Here is a 16039-nt window from a genome sequence, read left to right on the forward strand (position 1 = left end):
GTCAGGGACAAATGAAGGTTTGCGTTTATTCTGCCCTGGAAGACACTTAAAAACCAACCCCCAGTACATCACAAACCAAGGTCCAATGAGGTATTTATAACATGGGACAGGCAAACTATAAATAAAAACCCTTGCCTTCTCTTGGCACTGACTGTTCAAAGCCCTCTCTGCTCAACTGAATCTTGGACAACCTCTTGCCAAAGTCTATTTTCCCAACCCAGTATATATACTAATTTCAGTATCAAGTTCTGCTCAGTCACAACTGATGCCATCACCTGGCTGTGCGTTCATGAGAAGCCCAAACTTGGGAGGGCCCGGGCATCTCTGCAGATCTCTCAGGTTGCAAAACAGAGGGTGCAAAGGGCCCAGAGCAGGCCCATAGGGCGGAGCCAAGACCCTGCGTGGAGTCACAGAGGAGGTCCATTCAGTTCAGTGCATGCACACTAAGTTGCTTCAATCACGTCCAACTTGTTGTGACCCCATGGACTGTAGCCCAGCAGGTTCCTCTGTCCATGGGGGTTCTCCAGACAAGAACACTGGAGTGGGTTGCCATGCCCTTGTCCAGGGGATCTTCCCGACCCAGAAATCGAACCCCTGTCTCCTGTGGTTCCTGCATCACAGGCGAATTCTCTACTGATGAGCCTCTGGGGAAGCCCCATTCAGCTCAGTACAACAAATCAAATGGAAGATCAGAAGGTTCAGCCTGGGAGATGTGCCTCGGTAGATAATGAGTGAGCAGACTGTCATGAGAGGCATGCAAGCAGAGACTGTGGACCAGAGACACTGCAGGAAGTCTTCTCTGCTGGGCCCACAGCTCAGCAGCCCCTCTTGGCTCTGAGATACCCCCACCTTACACCCTAGGCAAGAGAGCTGACATGGCCAGGTCCCCAGCCTCATCTGCAGCCCCATGCTGGACCAGACAGAGGGAGCCTGCTGCCCGGGCCCCCACCCACTCCACTCCCAGAGCCATGAGCAGGTTCTCTGCAGAGGGAAGAGAGGAGGTGGTAGAGAGAGATTAATTCCCTGAAATGGGAAAAAATAGAAAAACACACACACACCACACACCCTAATAACATGTAATAAGAGGTTGGAGACGAGGAACAATGCCCTGGTAATGTCACCCTGGCGGCAATCAATTTGGGTGTCACATGAAATAGGCATAATTATTCCGCCAGCCCCGTCTCCCGTCTCTAACCAGCTCCAGGGGCCCGGGCCCAGGCGGGGAAAGCGGTGCGGAATCAATTGTTGGTGCACCAGGCTGGTAGAGGGAGCCGCTCCAAATTAGCTTGCCAGCCCCGCGCAGCTCAGCCCCTGAGGGCGGGCAGGGACTTGGGGGCCTTGCAAATGCCCAGGAGCCACCTTGTTCAGCCATCCTTCATTCGCTCAGTGGGCTGGGGCAATCAGGGAGGACTTCCCAAGGAGGTGGGAACGGAGGAACACACATACATGAGTTCATTCCTCGGGTCACCAAACTCTTAGTGAGCACTCCCCCCAGGCCAAGCCCCACACCAGGTGCCAGGGGTTTATCAGGGGGCTCTGCATCGTTAAAATAATGAAGCAAACTCTGCCTCTACCTCTCAAGCTGGGACCACCCCTTCCCATCCAGTGGGTGAACACAGTGCCGCTAGGATTCCTTTGGCTCTAAATCTGCAGGGACTTGAGTGCTCCCTGTTCCCCCTTCATTCTCACCCACTGGGGAGAACTCCCTGACTGTTCTTCCCCATCCCTGAGCTCGGGGTTTGTACGGACAACATCTCAATATCTGGGGAAACTGAGGTGCAAAGGGGATGATTGCTCAGTGAGCATCCATTACTCACTGGCAGTTGCCTATCTCGACCCCCATTTCATACACTAGAAACTGTGAATTTCAGAAATGCAAATCAAGGCCATAACATCAGATTGTTTTACACTCATTCAGTCAGTAAAATTCAAGATGTCTGGGACATCCCTATAAGAAAGTCTGTGCTCTGCAACAAGAGAAGCCGCCACAGTGAAAAGCCCTTGCACTGCAACGAAGAGTAGCCCCCACTCACCACAACTAGAGAAAAGTCTGCACAAAAGCAATGAAGATCCAGCGCAGCCAAAAATAAATAAAAGATTTTTTTTAAGATGTCTGGCCATATTGAGTGTGGGTGAGTGCGGGGAATAATGGGGATACTCATCTCCTGCTGGGGGAGGCATTAAAGGCCCAACCAATTTGGGAAGCACTGTGGCACAATTCCTAGTAAAGCTGACAGTGAACACGACGTATAGTCCAGCAATTCTGCTCCTAGCTGTGTGCCCCCAGAGATGCTCTGCATGTTGTCTCAGGGAAGGGACCAGAAAGTTCACCATGGTATTGTTTGTTTGAGCAAAAAGGGAAACAGCCCACATGCCCATTAATAGAAGAAGGATAAATATTCTGAAGAATAAATACAAACAACAGAACATTATGTATCAGTGAAAATGAATGAACTACATCTATCATTATTTGCAACAATATAGATGAAGCTTAGGCATACAATATTGAAGAAAAAAGCAAATTCCAGAGGACGGCACAGTTTCACGTTCCTTTTACAGAGTTCAAACATTACTAAGACGGAACAATTTCTCTATATTAAACTATGATTTTTAAAAGGCAAGGGAATACGAAAGAGATCATTTAGGGTAGTGGTTGCCAAGGGATGAGGTAAGAAGAGGCACGTAGTAGATGTATATTGTTATTAAAATGTGAGTGTTCAGGTTGGGAGGAGGGTCATGATATTCATTATATTAGAAGTAGTAGCAGTAATACTAAATATGTTAACTAATTAACAGGCCATGCCTGGACCAGTGAGCAAGAGTCCCAGACCAGAAGTCAGGAAGAAGGTATTCTAGACTGAGCCCCATGCTTATAAGCTGGGGATTTGGGGGCAAGTCATTCTGCCTCTCTGGCTCTCCGTTTTTTCTTAGCTATAAAATCAAATCTCTGTACCACCTACAAGGCTAAGACAGAGAGTACATCACTGATACAAACTAGGAGTAACTAGCAGTTCTGGAGAATTTCCTGTGTACTCTTCTAAATGCTTTGCATATATGAACACATTTAGTTTTCATAATGGCCCTCTGTTATCCTCACTTTATGGATAAGGAGGCCAAGGCCCAAAAGATTAAGTATTAATAACTTGCTCAGAGTCACAGAGGTAGGCAGTGGTAGAGCTGAGATTTGAACCCAGGCATCTGCTTCCAGGGACCAAACTCAACAGCCTCACTCACTAGAAAATGACATTGAAGGAACTGAACACACACAGGAGAGGACTTTTGTCGGAACAGCTCTACTGGGTCCACGGAACCCAGGGATAGTCATTCAACACATAATGGAAATGAACTTGCCTTCCCACACTCTTTCTACCAAAAAACCATCCCTGGTTCTAGAATCCTGCTCTTTATGTCTCTGCCAAATCTTCTATTCCCTCAAGAGATACCCAGCCCCTCTGTCTTCCTGGGGGACCCCTGACTGCCACAGCCCCCCAGGAACAAATCCCATCCTTCTCTATGTACCTATGTGTGCTACTGAATATGCTGCCCGGGCCCTCCCCAATCCCTGAAGATACTGTGTCTCCTCCTGGTAGTTTTGGCCACCAGAACGAGCTGTTCCCTGGTGCCTCCCAGAATCGTCCCTATCCCAGAGGGCAGGCAGGGGAGCCCTGGGGATCGGTACAGGATTGCCGGGAGTGTTCAAGGCAATCCATGGGGGCCATGGGAGGGTCTAGTCTGGAGCAGAGCAGGCATTGCAGCCAGGATGTGCAGAATAAATGTATGGATGAATTGGTACAATATTAGGTGCAAACCAGGTACTGTGGGTAACTGGGGGAAGAGGGTCAGTGATGGGGAGCAGTCAGGGAGGCTTCCTAGAGGAGAGGCCAGGAGAAGAGAAGACCTTCTAGGTAGAAATGCTGAAGCAAGCCAGGTGATGGAGGGATATCAAAGGGACTGGTGAGAATGGGACAGAGAGCCATCAGTAGGTAGCCGTCAGGAGGCAGGATGTCCCTGGGGCTGGAAGGCCACCAACCTTCCACAGAGTGCTACACACCGGAGAGTTAAACTAAGAGAGCCCAGCCAGCAAAACCAAGGCTTGGCTCTGAAACCACCACCACCAACGGCCTCCCTGGCCCTTCTCTAGCCCCATAGGACCCAGACACACTGCCTCACGCTTCCTCGGGACCCTGTGCAAATCACTGCACTGTCTCATTTCTCAGCAGAAATGCACTTCCCCACCCTCTAGACCCAGTCATCACTCGCTCACCATTTGCTTCAGTGGCACCCAGAAAGCAGACCAGATGAACCATCACTGGTACCAGGGATCCTGTCTGGCTTTATGCTGAACAATGACCCACCCTCACAAGACTTTTTTTTTTTTTTTTGGTATCCCACTGGAATTTGGATCTTAGAAAATAATATCTAGTTTAGGAAAAATGGGTGCTCAGAGAGAGGCAGGGGATGGAGAAACTGATCCTAGCATCAAAGATTACTGCAAGGGTAGGATGGTCTCTCTATTGCCCTTGGCCCACAGCACCCAGCCATCCCCCCAAACCTGGCCCCTTGCATTGGGGACCCACTCTAACTCCAGGCATGGGGGAGTACTGCTGCCTTGACCAAGCCCTACCCAAAGCCCACCTCACACTTAAATTGGCAGGGAGTGGGAGAGGGGGGCGGAGACAACAAGAATACCACAAGGGGCCCGCCCTCGCCTTTGCTAAGCCTCCTTCCAGAAGGGCCCCTGGGTGCTGCCCGGCGCCCCTATCTGGGTTCTGAGGAGTTCTTGGCCTCTCCCTCCTGCCCCCTAATCCCCGTCTCCCGCCTCAGGCTGTGGGGAGAAGGCAGGAAGAGCTGGCAAGCCGTCCCAGCAGACCAGGCGCTGGTGCCTTCCCAGAGGTGTGAGCACTTGGCCCCTCCTGGCCACACAAGGACAAAGGGTCTGGGAGCAGCTGACCCTCCCTTCCCGCACAGCACTCCTCGCTGGGTGTGGGGAAGCCTGGATGCCCGGGCTTATTGCTCCCTGGACATGGGAGGCACCGGTGCTGAAGCCATCGGCATAATGACCAGCAGGGCTGAGCCAGAGCCACGGGCCAGGCAGGGCTGCGCACCCTCCGGCTCCGAGAGCAGAGGACTGAGGGAGGGCTGGTTGGCAGGGAAGGGGCTTGCCCAGATGGTACTGCCCCCACCTCAGGGCTTCCTGCCCTTCCACCCCTCCAGGGCAAAGCTGCTGCCAACCTCCCAGATGCCCCAACTCCCCCACCCCGACCCCAGGACCTCTGAGAACAAAGAGGAGATGCCGGTACAACCAGGGCTGGATGGAGCGGGGCTGAGACTCAGGGCAAGAGACAGGAGGGGACTGCCCACTGGGCCTGGCCCCACCCCTCCTCTACGTGGGATCCGCCTGGAGGTGCCAGGGGAGTAGGAAGCCCACAGCCCACCTTACAGAGGTGGGGGGAGAGAAGGAGGCCCCTTCCTTCTCAGCCGGGCCCTACCTGCCACCAGCTGTGCCTCAGAATGAAAAGTGGGGCAGGGGGAAGTGAGAAGCTGGGGCTGAAGACAAAGGGGAGGCCCTTCAATGGTTCCTGGGTCCCCCTCAACCCCAACTCCCTCTCCTCCATTCCTGCAACCCCCGGTCTCCCCTCTCCTCCCCCTCACCGGGCAGGAGCTGGAAAGGGGCTGCTCCTAACCATTAGGGAAGCCAGGTGGCGCCCAGCCCAGTACCCGAGAAGAAACCTGGTCCCTGACCTGCATCCACCGGCATCCACAGGGGTGCCCGGAGCAGGCTCGGGCTGCCTGGGGGTGTCTGGGGTCTATGGTAAGAGGCAGCCACCCAATGCTGAGCAGGGGGCTTACCTTCCAGGACGCCCAGTGCTCAGGATGGGAGTGGGGCAAAGGACGAGAAGGACGGGGACCCCTCCCCAGCTCCGGGGTCCCAGCTAGCCAACCTGGAATTTGTTGCGGTGGGAGGAGCGGGAAAGCTTCATTTCTGAGGCTTCAGGGGGGCGGTCAGATGTGAGACCCCGAAGCGGGTCTGGGAGACGCCGGGGTGCCCCGCAGACCCAAGAGGGCACAGCCCGGGCCGACGGCGGCCCCCAGGGGCGCTCGTCGCGGGGCTGCCTACTCGGGGCTGGGCCTTGGCCGCCGAGCTCACCTGCATTTCGGGCGCGCCGTCCGTCCGCTCGGCTCGGTCGCCAATCGCATGTCTTCCTCGCCGGGCCCCAGCCCCTGCCCAGCCCCCTCCTCCGTCTCCTCCTCCTTGCCCGACACCTCCGCCCGGCAGTCCGCGCGCCCTCGCGGGGCTAGCTGTCCGTCTGTCTGCCCCACGCGGGCGGGAGCTAAGCCGGGGCCGGGCAAGGACCCGGGAGTGGGGTGGCTGGAGGCCGCGGCCCCCGCGGGCGGAGGGGCGGGCGCGCTCAGAACGCGCGACACGGGCTCTACGAGTCTAGTTCTGCGCCCCGGGCCGGCCTGGAGCCGCCGCCGCCGCCGCCACCTCTGCCGCTGGGGCCGGGGTCGAGGCCGGGCGCGCTCCGCAGAGGGGCCGGGGCCAGGGCTGAGGCCGGCGGGCAGCGGTCGCGCATGCTGCTAGGAACCCCGCGTCTGGAGAGGAGCCGGAGCGGCGCGGGTGGGGACTCCGCGCGCTCCGGGACCGGGACCACGACCCGCCGCCGCCGCCGCCTGCGCTGTCTCCAGCCGCCCGCTCCGGCTCCCGCGCCGGCTCCCGCCCGGGCTCCGCGCTCTGCCGCGGCGCGGGGAGGGAGCGCGAGCAGCGAGGAGCGAGCCAGGGAGGGAGGAGGGACCAAGGGAGGGAGGGAGAGAGCGAGCGGCGGGAGCCGGGCGGGGGAGGAGAAGGCGCGGCCGCAAAACCGAGGGAGGGGGGAGGTAAGGTGGGGAGCTCGGCTCCTTTCAGGGAAGGGGGCGGAGAGCGAGGAGCACCCCGACCACCGCCCTGCTCAGATGGGGCAGCGAAACTGGCAAGGGGGCGCGAGCTAGGGACGCGTCAGCCTTGGGCGGGAGGACGAGGGGGCGGGCAGCGTCCCGATGCTCCAGCCCAGCAAACGGCCGCGCCCCTCCGGTCCGGGCCAGCGGGGCCCCGGGGAGTCCCATCTGCGGTCCTCTTGGGTGTGTGTGCTCACCCTCGCGTGTGGCTACTTGCGTGTGCTTGCGAGCGCGTGAGTGTGTTCACATGTGTTCACTGGGGTCACTGCATACTCCATGGGGAACCGACACACGCACGTGAACCCGCAAGGTTCCCCCCGACCAGGGTTGTTTGGAGGACGGCGTGGGAAGGGTCAGGCCAGGAGCCTGAGCCTTATCCCCTCTTCTCGGAATTGTCTGCGCATCCCGGGAGAGCCTACATCCTGGCTTCCGGGAAGCTCCGGGGGACCCCGAAGAAGGCGCGCTGGCCCCGCCGTTCTACCCAGAGCTAGGTCTCGAGCCCTCTTTTGCAGCCTGGGTCCCCGCCCAGCCTGGCTTCCTGTCCAGCAGAGGGCAGCAGACCGCTGGGCCGCGGGCACTGCGCCCAGAGACCAGCAGAGGGCAACGCAGAGCCTCAGGCTGGTCTTGGCTGTCCCCCAAACCGTTCCCCAAAGGTCCAGGGGATCCCGAGTTTAGGCGTATCCTTGAATAGGCCCAAGGAATGGGACTTCTCCCCAAAGATCCAGGTTCTCTTTGACCGCAGATACAGAGAATCGGCTGGTGGAGGCGTCTAGGGAAAGCCTGCAGAGTGGGCTACGACCCTCGGGACCTCACCTCCTTCCCCCTGGATTCTGACATTCACTGCAGTTACCTGGCTAGCATGGTGGGCCACCAGTCTCCCCCTACCCCCAGCACCATCTTGCTTCTCTACGGTTCAGCCTCACACACAGCCCAGAGAGTTACACAGACCTGTTCTGGCTAAAGAGTTTGGGTACTTCTCAGGCTCACGGCCACACCACAGCTCTGAACAGTCCTGCCTGGAGAACAATCTGCTGTATTGCGTGTTCATCCGCATCCTAGGCCTAGGTGAAGCCCCTCCTAGCAAGTGAGGATGCCGTGCTGTGCACTCTGCATTCATCAACAACCCTGGGAGGAGGCGCTGTGGTTCCCCCTGTGACATAAAGAAGGAAACCCAGGCTCAGAGAGGTTCTGTCATTTCCGTGCGGTCGAACAGCTAGTAAAGCCGGGAAAGGGAATCTGAATCGCCTTCCGGGGCTCGGAGTAAACCGGCAGGGGGCAGGCTCGGCAGAGGGACCTACAGAAGGCGGGAGGGAAAGAGAGGAGGCGACACAGGAGTCGCCTTCCCTTCAACCGCCCAGCAGGCGCCTCCCCGGTCCCTCGACTCTGTGCCGCCTGGACCCCCGTCCCAGGCTCCCCAGCTCCCCCACCCCGGCTGTTTGTGAGTTACCCGCGAGCTCCCGCCTCCCGCGCCGCCTCCTCCCACCAGCCTGACAGGAATAGACGCGCTCTAGCTCCTGCGTAAAGGCTCTGCCAGGCACCCGGCGGGCGCTCAGACCCGCTGCGGGGCGGGGGCGGGGGCGGGGGCTATTCCTGGTGCGGCGACTGACGCAGACACCGCGCGGCCAAGGCTTCTATCCGCCCCCGACTCACCTGCTCCCCGCCTTGGTGATCTCGACGGAGAAATGGGGGAGAGCCCCCCGCTCCCGCCCCCACCTCCCAGGTGCTGGCTGAGGAAGTTAGTGTCCTGGGATGAGGTCTTCTGGGGCCCACAATTGTCCCTCTAAACCTTGGAGGTAACAGGGACGACGAAAGAGCTGTCTGTCTCCGAGAAACTGCCCCAGAGTCTTAGTTCTCCAAGTGAATAGTATCCAAGCCACTTCCCCCTCCGTTTCGCTAAAAGACCCCTCGCAGCACTGCTTATCTTATTTCACCAGTGGAAATGATGGGGAAGGGGAGGCTCTGGAGGGAGGTATTTAGAAAAAGACCTTTTTGAGGGTCTAGCCTGGGCCTGATGAGAGTACACACCCCTGGCCTTGTCATCAGAGACCCCATGGGGTAGGGGGACTGTCACTGGGAACAGATATCTTTCCATTCCTATCTCGTGGGGTGATCCCCAACACAGCCCTCTTAGGGACACCAAGACAAGGCAGAATGTGGATTAGGAAGGCCCAGTCCGAGACCCAGAGACGATGCCCCTGCAGCTTCAGCTGAAGTGTTCACCCACACCTCCGAGCCTTGGTCCTTCCTGGTCCACCTGCTTGGCATGCCCTATCCCTGGTTCCCACCTGCATTACAAGACCAAACTAGACCGTTTGCTTCTATTCCTGTCTCTCCTCCTCAGACTGAAATGTCCTTAGAGGCAACAGTCCAGTCTCCTCCCTCTCTGTCCTCAGACTAGGAGCTCCCAAGAGCAGGCCTGAGACAGCACGTCTTATGGGTGGGCACACGGCAGATCTCAGCTCCGGGGTGAAAACTCAGCAAGTCCCAGTCAAGCAGAAATTGATGGCTGGAAGGAGTCCACCTGCTGATGCCTGAATGCTCCCAGCAAAGTGGAGAAGCTGGGAATTTACCAGGGGACTCAGGAGGAGGGGCAGGGCCTATAACATTTATAGAGCTCCTACTGTGAGCTAGGGTCTGAGCTGTACTTCATCTCACTTCAAGATGGAGATTGCTATCCCCATTGTACAGATGAAAAAACTGAGGCTCTGGGAGGGCTAGTGACTTGTCCAGGTTTACTCTGTATAAGAAGTAGAGCTGGGCTTTGAAGCTTTGTGTGTGTGTGGTATCAGAGCAGATACCACACACTTCCCATTCTGGGAAGCTGAGCAGACAGGACCGAGTCCCCCGTGGCACAGGCAGGAATGGATGGCACTCATTGGCCTGCCAGCATGCCTGCTTTGTGCTCGTCCTGCCCACTTGCATCCCAGCAGCTCTCAGGGTTTTACGATGATGATTATTTCTGAAGGCACTTGAAATTAATGACAGCTCTAAAATGGCCGGGACAGTGGAGTCATTGCTGAGGCCTCAAATTAGTAAGAAAAACGGAGGAGACCAGGAGCCGGGGAGGCAGGTGGGGGCTGGGGAAGTGGCACGGGGCATGGAGCAGGGCGGGGGAAGTGGGTTGGAGCCAGCACCTAGCCGGAGGTCCCTGGGCAGCAGGTGGACCCCGTACCCCATTTGAGGCCACAGGTTTGATTCTGAGCACTCATTCATTTGCTGTGTCACCTTGGAGGGAGTCACCGCCCTCCCTGGGTTCACGTCTCCCCAGTTATGCAATAAGGAGTTGGCCTGGGGGGTCTCTAAGTTTTGGGGATTCTATGGGGAAAGTAGAATGAAGCTGTAAGAGGGGACTCCTTGGAAGATGACCCTGAGTCCCTGGAAGGCTGAAGCCCAGAAGGTGGGGGCCCTGTAGCCTCCAGGAGCCACCTAGAAAGCCCTGCAAGTCTCTCACAGCCTCCCATGTTGGCGTTGCCGAGGCTGCTGGTGTGATGAAGTCCTGAAGACTCAGGCTGGAGAGAAGTGGATCAGGAAGTGGCAGAAAATCCATAGGTCAGAGCCCTGTGCTGGCGCAGCTATGGAGGGGGTGAGGGATGGGGTGACACCTGAGGGGGCTACCTCTCTAGGAGGTAGGCCTGGAGCTGGGACCAGGGTTAAGACCTTCCTGCTCTCTCTTCAGCCCTTCCCTAAAAGCCACTCAGGGACTCCAGGGTCCCACCTAGGCATGTAACAGGGGGTCTGGCTGAGGTACCTAAAAGGGAAAGGACTTACTCAAGGTCACTTGTGCAGGTGCGCCCTAGCCCTCTGTCCTGCCTGGGGTAGCTGGCATGCAGGGGTTTATTTACATGGTGGCTGACTCAGTTGGATGAGGAGACGTGCTGGCTGACGTGGAAGGACACCCACCATGGGTAGAGGCTGAAGCCAAGACTCCAAGGGCAGGAATGTGAAAAGCCCACCCTCCCTTCCTTGGGGCATCCTCTTATTTATCATTAACAGCTTTCTTAGATCCTTAGACCTGAGACCCATTTCCTTGAATCCTTTCACCCACTCCCCTTCCAAGGCAGGGCTGTGTGGCCCCCTCCTTCCAGAAGCCTGCTCTGAGCCCCTCTGTCTCCTGCTCTGAACTGGCCTTTGTATCCTTGGGTGACTCTCTAAGCCTCAGTCCTACCTCTGTAAGACTGGGCGGATCAGTAGGACCATTTCTTGGACTGGTGTGAGGATCTCATGACAATACACAGATATCAAAATCCGCAGATGCCCAAGCCCCTCACAGCTGGCCTTCTGAGTCTGTGGATGTGACCTGTGGATACGGAGGAATGAATGTACACCCCATACCTGCTGCTGGGCCTGGCACTCAGTAGGTGCTTGGTAAACTTAGGTACTTTTTATAGTTATTATACATACTGCTGTGGCTGCGCTTTGCCTCCTGACCCTGCAGCCCGTCCTCTGTAAAGACAGGGCTCTACCCTCCTCCTGACCCTTCAGCCCACCCTCTGTAAAGACTGGGGTCTACCCTAAGGTCCCTTTCACTTTCCCATCAAGAGAAGCCTGGGCCGAGTTCCTTATTCTCCAAGAATCAGGAACACCCTGAAGGCAGAGATTGATCTTGTGTCTCCTCCAGTTTCCTCAGAGAGCCCGAAGCCCAGATTCCAGAGAGTCTGGGTGTGCAAATTACACTCAACTGAAATCCATTCATCAGGAAGAAGCCATGAGTTCCTCTGGAGAAGGGGGCCAAGGCATGGAGGGGGGTGGGCATGGATACTCTTGAATCCCCAATTCTCACCTCCCCTCATCTCAGGGGCCTCCATCACCCACTCCTCCTTTGGAAATGTTCCAGCATTGGTGACATTCAGTTATATAGAAACAATATGGGCAGCAGCCGCCACTAGTTGGGATTGCACTGAGAATTGGGGAGGCCAGAGCCTCCTGGAGAGCCCACGGCAGAAGCCCACGGCAGAGTGAGGTCCTGGGGCTGCCCCTGCTCAGTCTGCTGAGCTTGGCGCCTGGCTGCTGCATCCATAATGACTGAGATGCAGGAAATCTGTCTGAGGCCAGTCAGTGAAGGGGCTCGTCAGTCCACCCTGAAGTCCCTCCAGGGGAATAACTCATGTTCCTGACCTTGACGTTAGCTCTCCTTGAGAACACAGGGAAGCCGTGCACTCCATTAAACACACACACACACAAACACACACACGATATCCAAATGATTAAACTGAGAGCAAGAACAAAAAGCAAATATAAAAAGTAGTTTGCATAAAGGGACACTCCCTGGCTCTTTGGGAATCTAGGCTCCAGGCTTGGCAGAGTGACTTCTCCCAAGAGCCTGGGCTTGGCTGTCCCCGCGGATCATGTCAGGGGGAACTTGAGCTAATGTGTGTAAACAGACAGCACTATTAGCAAATCCATTTATTAAGCACTTGTCTTGAGTTCTGTTGTGCAGGAGACTTGTTTATTAACTTAAGTCGGAACCTGTTATTAACTTAAGCCAAAGGCAGCATGGCAGCTCGGAAGACGTCCAGCCCAAGCCAGGCAGCCCTGAGTTCTGGTCCTGGCTCTGTCTCTAATCGCTGTGTGACCCTGGGCAAGTCACTTCGCTTCTCTGAGCCTCAGCTGCCCTGCAATAGGCAGCTCCTAATGTCCCCCAAAGGTCCCTGTATTCTGGTATTCCCCAGTCCTTGTACAATCTCCTCCCCTTGATTGTGGGCTGGACTGAAGGACCCACTTCTAGTGAACAGAATATGGCCGAAGGGATGGGATGTCGCTTCTGAGATTAGGTTACAGAAAGTCTGTGGCTTCCATCTTGGGTACCCTCTCTCCATCACTTGCTTATTCACTATGATAAAGGCCAGTTGCCATGTTATAGGTGTCCTGCTGAGAAGTGTAAATGGAAAGAAACCGATGTCTCTAACCCAACACTCGAGGAGGGCCTGAGACTTACCAATAGCTACACAAGTAAGCTTGAAAGCAGACCCTCCCCAAGTCCAACCTTGAGATGACTGATGCTTTGGTGGACACCTTGACTGTATCCTTGTGAGAGACCTTGAGCCAGAGGTACCCAACTAAGGCTCACATGGATTCCTGACCTACAGAAACTGAGAAAATAACTATTTGTTGTTTTAAACCTCTATGTTTTGGAATGATTTGTTATGCAGCAAGGGGAGATAACTAATACATGCTTCATCTGTCAAGTGGGCATACAAATTCCTTTCTCCCAATATGGCTGGGGGCATTGAGATAATGCAGGAAAAGTGCCTGCTGCCAGTCAAGGTGAAGAATGACACAGCAACTAGGTGGTTATCTAAGAAAGTTGAGGAGCTGCACATTCTATGACCCAACAATCCCCTCCTGGGTATACAGCCTGGAGAAGCACGTCCACGGAAGACAAGCACAAGAATGATCCCAAGGATAGTGTTTGTAATAGTGAAAAATCAGGAATCCCCTAAAGCCCATCACAGGGAGAAGGCATGAACAGAGTGTGGTATACCATGTAGTGGAATACTATGCAGCATTCAAAATGGACAAGCTAGAGCCACACGTGTCCGTGTGGGTACTCTCACAAACACAGTGTTGAGGAAAAAATCAAAGATGGTACCATTTATAGAAGGTTTAAAAACAAGCCCCAAACCCTGTAAATAATGTATGGATATCTATATATATTTTTAAAAGCATAAACACACACATAAGAATGATCAACTCTGACTCCACGGGAGTGTTACCTCTAGGGAGAAAGGCAGGGGATGTGTAGTGTTGGCCTGAACCCCATACTGACCATTTACCATGAGCACAGTGGTTCTAAGTCACTCATTTAATCCTTTCCACAACCCCATGGGGTCCATTCTATTATTCTTTCATCTTACAGAGGGGAAAACTGAGGCACAAGGTCTTCAGGGAGATTTTCCTGGAGTCCAGTGGGACACCAGGACTTGGTTCTTCACTTTGTCACTAAACTGGGGGAGGCCACATTACCTCTCAGGCCTCAGCCTATTCTGTAGCATGGGAGAGACTTGCCCTCTGCCTCCCCCTTCCTAGGTGTGGATTGAGATGCTGGGAAAGTCTTGATTAATCAATCTGAAATATTTGCAGAGGCCGCCATGAACCAAGTCTGGGGCTGGCTAGGAGAGACTAAACACAAGGAGGCGTGGATAACAGGGGGCTTCCCAGGTGGCACAGTGGTAAAGAACCCACCTGCCAATGCAGGAGATGCAGGTTCGATCCCTGGGTCAGGAAGATTCCCTGGAGTAGGAAATGGCAACCCACTCCAGTATCCCTGCCTGGAAAATTCCATAAGCAGAGGCCCCCTAGCAGACTACAGTCCACAGAGTTGCAGAGTCGGATGTGACTAAGCACACATGTATGCACATGGACAAAAGGAGGTGTGAATAATATGGTTCCATTCAACACAATTCAGTTCAGTTCAATTTTGCACAGACTTCATTCACAGACAGTTGTTGAAGTTAAGGAATATTGCTTGAGCACCTACAATATGCTGGGCCCTATATTAGGTGCTTTCCTAAATTAGCTCATATAAGCCTCAACCACAACCCAGGAACTATCATCCCCATTATAATCAAGGAGGAAACAAAGTCAGTGCGGGGAGCGGGTGAGCAACTTCCCCAGGTCACACAGTAGAACTGAGATTGCCAGGATTTGCCCTCCCTCAAACCTTGACCTGCCCTCTGTTTGGTGTTAGGGGCATAGATGGGAAGGGTCCAGGCTTCATTGCCCTCTGGGGATCCTGGCCCAGCCCAGGAAGGTCTGGAGAAGTTGGGAGGAGAGTGAGATGTGTGTGGCTGGAGCAATCAGGACAGGTTTCCTGGAGGGGAGGGAGGGGCAGTTGTTTCAATGGGCTCATTAATGATGAAGCAGGTGAAGACATTCATCCATCCATTCTCCCATTCACATCCTCAGTTAATGCACTGGCTTTCTCTGTGCACCAGAGCCCATGATCTGCACAAGAAGGCACAGCGCCATCTAGGCCGAGGTGAGGGATGCATGGAGCATCGTGCACACACTAAGCAGGTGCTAGGGAGGCGGGATAGATAACCAGGAGGTGGTGATAGCTGAGCTGAAATCCAAAGAGTGAGTAAGGGGTCAAACAGCAGACAGAAGGTGGGGGATGGGACTCCAACAGAGAAGACTAGGGACAAAGGCAGGGCCCTGGGACGGTGGGGAGAAACAGCGACCCCATGGAAGCCCCCAATGACCAAGGCGTTTCCAGCTCAGCTGAGAAGGGGCTGGAGGGCTGAGGCCGCCACCATCTCTCTACCAGGTAGGGAGAGTGTCCACGTGCTGTGTTCTCTAACCAACTGGGTCCCCACGCCAGCTCAGCCCTATTGGGCAGGCAGGGCCCCTCTCCAGAGGGATTAAGAGCAGGCAAGTTCGAACCATAACAGTGCATGTAATTATGTGCAAAAATGAAGGAGAGCGTCTTAATAATTGATGGTGGGAGAGAGTACATATCAGCAGAGGAACCCGGCTGTATCGCCGTCCCATCCCGTCTGGCTGGGACCCAGGGCAGTGCCTGGCCGCTAATATGCCCATAAATTATTGAAGTTATAAAGAAGAAAGCAGGTGTCATGTCGCACCCATAAACAGCTTGTTAGCTAAGACTAACGAAGGGGCAGCCTGCTGCTTGGCATTGTGTGGGCTCCCCCCACGGCCTCCCTGATTGCAGAGGGAAGATGGATGAGGGTGGGTGTGGAGAGAGAGGTGGAGAGACTGGCCACCCCATCCCTGCCCCCATCCAGCATCCCAACCCACTGTAGAGTCAGGTGGTTGTGGGAAAGAGAAGAGGCCCACAGACATAAAGAGACCCCAAACGGGCTGTGAACTCCCCTCACTGCAATGTACAAGCAGAGGCTGGACCAAATGTCCAGAGGACACGAGGAGCCAGAAGAACTCTGAGGTCCTACTCAGTCTGATTCACTGAGGCTGACGGGTTACTGGGAAGAACCAGATGCTGAGGCCAGACACGCAGGGTGCACATCACAGGAGAGCCACTTGCTGGCTGTGTGACCTTGGGCAGGTCACCCACCCTCTCTGAGCCACTTCCAATTCACGCTACCTGGGTCTAGCCACGCCTGTCTTGGAGGATTGTGGGGAGGATCCT

General features: G+C 55.2%; 1 protein-coding gene across 5 annotated transcripts in view; it reads right to left on the minus strand.

Annotated features, from left to right (window-relative positions):
* LINGO1 (leucine rich repeat and Ig domain containing 1) overlaps nucleotides 1-16039 on the minus strand; it is a 211755-nt gene that overhangs the window by 12453 nt on the left and 183263 nt on the right. The window contains exon 1 of one of the 5 annotated variants that reach the window (XM_065906953.1): nucleotides 6149-6767. The exons of the other annotated variants lie outside the window; for them this stretch is intronic. Coding sequence (XP_065763025.1) covers nucleotides 6149-6154 — 6 coding nt within the window. The 5' untranslated portion in view covers nucleotides 6155-6767. Of the gene's footprint in view, nucleotides 1-6148; nucleotides 6768-16039 lie in introns of those variants that run through there. 5 annotated transcript variants of the gene reach the window in all.

This window comes from Muntiacus reevesi, chromosome 15 (assembly GCF_963930625.1).
Source record: "Muntiacus reevesi chromosome 15, mMunRee1.1, whole genome shotgun sequence".
In the NCBI taxonomy this organism is placed as follows: Eukaryota; Metazoa; Chordata; class Mammalia; order Artiodactyla; family Cervidae; genus Muntiacus; species Muntiacus reevesi.